Source organism: Lontra canadensis, unplaced genomic scaffold (assembly GCF_010015895.1).
Source record: "Lontra canadensis isolate GAN:19392208 unplaced genomic scaffold, GSC_riverotter_1.0 scaffold14, whole genome shotgun sequence".
NCBI lineage: Eukaryota > Metazoa > Chordata > Mammalia > Carnivora > Mustelidae > Lontra > Lontra canadensis.
Genome location: NW_022631008.1, coordinates 7,419,292 through 7,425,291, shown reverse-complemented (window position 1 = coordinate 7,425,291; position 6,000 = coordinate 7,419,292). Strand labels below are relative to the sequence as shown.

The 6,000-nt window shown below is 45.0% G+C and overlaps 1 protein-coding gene across 1 annotated transcript in view; it reads left to right on the top strand.

The window, feature by feature from the left end:
• The first annotated feature begins 2,734 nt into the window (after positions 1 to 2,734).
• Positions 2,735 to 6,000, top strand: part of GABRR2 (gamma-aminobutyric acid type A receptor subunit rho2) — a 40,161-nt gene continuing 36,895 nt past the window's right edge. The window contains exon 1 of the mRNA XM_032858103.1: positions 2,735 to 2,930. Within this exon, the coding sequence (XP_032713994.1) occupies positions 2,818 to 2,930 (113 nt within the window). The 5' untranslated portion in view covers positions 2,735 to 2,817. The remainder of the gene's footprint in view (positions 2,931 to 6,000) is intronic.

Below are 6,000 nucleotides of genomic sequence, written 5' to 3'. Positions count from 1 at the left end.
TTACTTAAAACATTACACTTATCTCCAACTGAGTTTTTCTCCATACCATAATCACAATAATTCAACTACCGAAAATAAGAAAGATTTAAAGAAAAAATTGATAGGGACAGCCTGGGTGGCTCAGTCAGTTAAGCCGCTGCCTTCTGTTCAGGTTGTGATCCCGGGGTCCTGGGATCAAGTCCCGCATCGGGCTCCTTGCTTGGCAGGGAGCCTGCTTCTCTCTCTGCCTCTGACTGCTACTCTGCCCGCTTGTGCATGCTCTCTCTTTCTCTCTCTTTGACAAATAAATAAATAAAATCTTTGAAAAAAAAAGAAAAAAAAAATTGATAGGACCTAAAATGTCCAGAATGCAACAAAATAAATATTTTTTTCTTTCTCTCTCTCTCTCTCTCTCTCTCTTTTTTTAAAGATGTATTTATTTGAGGGAGAGAAAAAGAGAGAGAGAAAGGAAGAGAAGGTAGGGGAGAGCTGGGGGAGAGGGAGGGCATTTCAAGCAGACTCCTGCTGAGTATGGAGCCTGATGCAGGGCTCCATCTCATGACCCTGAGATCATGACCTGAGCCGAAACCAAGAGTGTGACACTTAGCCAACTGAACCATCCAGGAGCCCCAAAACAAATATTTCTCGAAAACCAACAATATCCATGAATAGTTCTAGGGTTCTAGTCAGAAGCACCATCTTTTGAACAAAATCTATGGAAAAGAACTTTAATGGGTATCTTTCCTTCCCTAGTAAATCTTCAGGAGCAGTGGGACTTTTAAGCAAATTATCTGGATAATTCTGAGAAGTGGCCAGATTGGGGAACCAGTGAGTTAGTCCCCATACAGAATTATTCCCACTCCCAAATTCTTATTTAACTCCTGTATTTTGGCTTTCTGCCACACCTTTCAACTGAAACTACAGTTAACTGAAGTTAGGAACAGTGTGCTGGTTGCCAGAGCTAGTTAACCTGTTTCCTGCCGTTACTTCTTCACAACATTGACTGTCGACTACTCCCTCCCAGAGATTCCTTTGGTTTTCATAGTCAACATCTTTGCTAGTTCTATACTTTTGTTCAGGCTTCCCATCCATCCATTAGAAATATAGGTTTCAGCACACTTGGCTGGCTCGATCAATAGAGCATGCAACTCTTGATCTCAGGGTTGTAGAATTGAGCCCCACATGGGGTATAGAGATTACTTAAAAATAAAATCTTTAAAAAAAGAAAGTATAGGTTCCTGAGGATTCTATGCTTACACTGGGACTTCTGTTTTCCTGGAAGGTCTCACCCTTTCCTATGGTTAAACTACCACCATACATTGACGGCTCCAGACTTAATTCTCCAGTCCAGACCTTTCTCCTGAGCTTCAGGCTTATCTATACTCTAGCTGCCTATTGTGCATCTGGAAGTCCCATGATACCTCAAATTCCATAAGTCAAAATCTATGTCATCTCCCCACCAAACCTGTCCACCTCTAATGGATATCAGTTACCCACCAGTCCCACCTCCAAACTGGAATCGTAGACATCACTGGTGCCTCCTCTTACCTCCCACCCTATTCAGTCAGCAAGTGTATTCTACTTCAGAAAGAACTTGACCTTCTCATTCTTCTGTCTTCTCTCCTCTTCACCTTCTATCTGCCCTTCCTTTAGGGTAGGAACTCATCCTCCTTTGTTATTATAACTTCTCTGATCCAACTGGTCTCAGGAATTCCTTTAAAAAAAAAAAGTGGATCTTGTCGTCCCACTTTGCTTTCTTTCTTACATAATAAAACCCCAATTCTGTTCACTTCTGGTTATCACTTCTCTTGACCTCCCGCCTCATCTCCCTATGTCTTTACCACACCAAACTCCTCTCCATCTCAGACACAGCCGGCAAGAAACAAGTAATCTTTAAACATTTTATTCTGTTCAGTAGACTAAAATAAACACATGTATCTTTACACTTCAAATGTTCGCAAGTCCACGTTCCAGGATAGGAATCAAGCCTAATTTATGGTGATATTATACATTTTAGGATTAAAGACCCAAATTAATCTAATGCTCATGGTAGGAAGAAGAGCTTACATAAGCATGAATTCTCCTTTGGTTTATACATCCCTTCAAAATCAAAATGGATTTTATGCTTTGATAAGATGTCTTTTCATTGAGAAAACGTGTATTTGGGGGGAAAGCAAGCATCCTTGGCCATGAGCAAAATATGCTTTCTTAGATGGAGAAATAAAGCAACCCGCTGAAAACAGGTCATTTGTGTGTTTACTCAGCATTTCCTGAGCACGTTCATGCACTCCTCTTGCCCATCAGGACTTCCCTGCAAATCCACTCAGAACCCAAGCTGTCTCCCGAGTGGATGTGACAGACGGGTTTTATGCAGCCAGAGGGAAGGATTAATGATCTCAGCAAAGAGCTGGCATGTTCAAATGCAAAAAAAAAAAAAAAAAGCTGGCATGTTCAAGAGGTTTAAATTTTTTAATTTATTTATTTTTTTTATGTAACAGTTTTAGCCAAAGCTGCTCTGGGGCTCAGCGGAAGCAGAATTTCACAGGAGGACAAACTTGTTGCCTAATGGCCAATCACTAAGCGGCGGGGAGGGCCAAGCCTTGGTGTTTGTGTCACGCCTTGGGGGTGTGGGGGTGGGGGTGCGGTGGGAGGTGGGGTGGGACGAGCACCACTATCAAATATTTAATCGGAAAAACCAGTCCGGCCAGTCGTGCTCTCACAGACCCTTCGAGAAGCACCTCCACAAGATGACGGACTGAATGTACGGTGCAGCCCGCGGGGTCCTGCCCCGCTGCAGGTTACTGGAGAGCAGTCTGTGGCATCGTAGACGTTCCCAGAATGCCTGATTTCACAAGACTCATTTTGTTCTTGTTTTGCCTGACGGCTCTTGTGGAGAGCAGAAAGCCCAAGAGGAGGAGATCGACTGGGCAGCTGGAAATGACCAAGCCCAGGTAAAGGCTTGGGTGGGAGGAGAGGAAGGTCACCTGCAGGGGCGCTCAGCGCGCCAGCTCCCAGGAGGGCCGGGGCTTACACTGACCCGCTGGAATCTATTTTCCAGCCAGAGGTTGATGGGGCCACCACCTCACTGAAAACAGCCTCTCTCAGAGCACAGATATTCTCTAGGGTCACAAGCTATGAGAGAGCAAAGCCAGACCGGGCTGAGGAGTTTGTTCTGGCATCGGTGTTCTGTCTAGGCATTTCGATTTCAGGCAGGTGGTTGAAGATTTCATGGGTAAAAACATCTCATGCTTCTCATCTTGTGCTGCTTTGTTCCTCAGGATGACATCCTGTAGGGACCAGAGGGACCTGCTGAGTAATTGCACTCAAGAATTTTGGAAGAGCGGGGAGGAGCGGGGAGGGGCAGGTGGACCCCGGTAGATAGGAATTTAGTTTGAACTATTGAGAAAAAATGTAACTGAGAGTTGTCCTCTTTAAATTATTGGACTGGGAACAGCTTTCTAACTGTATCGGGTATCATTTCACTGTTTCAATCTTAAAAAGATATTTGAATTTTGCTAGGTTATCCAAAATACATGTGTAGGCAACAGGTGTAGGTAACTGCCATTGCACGATGTAACAGAAACATTTCCAAGATAACTGGTTCGGCCTGGAATGTGCATTGAAAATCATATTACAAATCGAAGTTTCTTAGTAAGTTTGCTTGAACCGATGGACAAAGCCTGATACCGCAGGCCTGATGGAAACAACAACTGTTTGGCATGAAGAAAAGAGCAAGCAGCTGAGAGGTAGAGGGTGTGTGTAAGATGTCACACATCTGTTCCCCATTCTACTAAGCATTGCGAGAACTAGAGATTGTGAATATAAACTAATATATGGAGGCACATTTTCTAGGTCACTGGCTTTTATTTCTAATCAGGCATCGCTCTTGGTGACAATTTTTTGAAATTGTACTTCCAACAGATCTACCTATAAGTTATATACATAGACTATTACACATATGTATATTAAAGTAAAACTCGATTGCTTCATTATTTTTAGATAAAAACTATCAGTGAGAGTTACATTCTCTACTTTCTGCATCCCAGTAGACCATCTTAAGCTCCCAGGAATATGCCGGCAGTCTCTCTCCGGGAGGTCCAAGCTCTGCAGGACCTAATCCTAGTCACGCAGAAAGCAACAGATAAAACTTGTCCAGAAGGACAGGAAGGAGGCACTCACTGCAAGTCTCCTCCTGGGGATGTTGCCAGAATTCGAGGATGTTGAATTGGAAGGAGCCTCAGGGGTCATGTGATCCTGCAATTCCTCTGAGCCCTAAGACTGTGAAAGGTGAACAGGTGTTGGGTGAAAAGGGGGTCTCGGGCTCAAAGAAATTTGGGAAACTCTGTTAGATCATTTTGAACAGCTGTCTTTACAGCACAGCTTCTCGAACCTTTATTATGCAAATAGACATTCTGAATCTTGAAGAGGAAAATATACAGTTTCTCAAAAAAAAAAACCCTGCTTTTTTGGGACTATCTTGTGGGATTCATATTTTACAGAGCACATATTGGGAAACACGGTTTCAGTTTTATGGATGCTGAGAAGTCTGTTGGAAGGCAGGAGTAATTCATACAGCTACCTAGTGACCCCACTGGGCTAGAACGTAGGTTCCTTGATTTTCTCAGCCTGGAGGAAAAGCATTGTATGGACTTATCTATTCCCTGAGAACATTTCTGGGGTTCAACAGGAACCCCTTGGGGGTCCTCGGGGATCCTGCTCGGCAGCCTGGGCTGTCATACCTGTGTCACTCCTCAGAGGACTACAGTCATTCCCAGGCACTGGCTTGAGCCTGGGGACAGACTGAATCTGACTCTGATGCGTGAGGAGAGTCTCTTGAAATCCATCCCAGGGGGTGTTAAAGTGGAAGAAAAGATGAACCCACACATTCAAGAAGTAAAAAATAATTATTGAAGGGAGGCTAGGAGAGAGGATAGAGAAAATGTCACCTTAGGGAACATGATTCTAGGCCTTTCTAAATCCACCAGGGCACATGCAGACTTAGACCGTCATAAGGCTCTGTCTGTCTGTGAAAAATTTCAGCCAAGTGTCAGACTAAAATATTACTTTCCTCATTGACACACAAGAGTTAAGCTGTACGAATAAAGAGGAACAAAATGATGTGACTTTTAGACCACTTCATCTCTATAAGGTAGCTTCTTTCCTTGGAAGTCTGTCCCCACCTTCCACATCATACCGTCTTACACACACATACCATACACTGTACACAGGATTTCACCCAGTCACTCACACACACGCACACCCAAGCGCACACGCGCGCACACACACTGTTAGGATCTTTTCTAACCTACGTACTTTCCGTATCATCTTTTTTTTTTAATATTTTATTTATTTATTTGACAGACAGAGATCACAAGCAGGCAGAGAGGCAGGCAGAGAGAGAGGAGGAAGCAGGCTCCCCGCTGAGCAGAGAGCCCAATGTGGGGCTCGATCCCAGGACCCTGAGATCATGACCTGAGCTGAAGGCAGAGACTTTCACCCACTGAGCCACCCAGGCGTCCCTTTTCCGTATCATCTTCCCAAGGCACTCTCACAAAACAATTATCCTGCTCAGAAGGTGCTTTTTCCAGACCTGCTTCTGGTTTTCCCACCCCTCGTGTCCCCCTTTATGGAACTGCTGCCACCTGAACCTGTTTTCTCCCGACTATTCAATTTGTTCTCTTCTCTTCTCCCCGCCTTTCTTTCTCCAGCTTTATTCCAGTCCCTCCCTGCCCGCTACGTGAGTTGGTTTCCTGACACCGTGATTGCTCCCCACCCGGCAAGAGAGGCCCTTCTCCCTGAAGATCTGAAAATGAACCTAGCTCTGGGCTCTGGGGGTCTGGGCTCTCACCAGATAATACTCTCTGGTTCCTCCTGGTCCCAGAGCCTGGGGGCCCCTTCCAGATTTCCTCTCCCATTTGCAGCCCCCGTGGCCAGCCTTCTCGTGGTCTGCCTCGTGGTTTACGTGGTGCCAGGCCCGGGAGCAGCTTTGCTTTCCCGATGCCTAGTGATCCTCACCCTCCC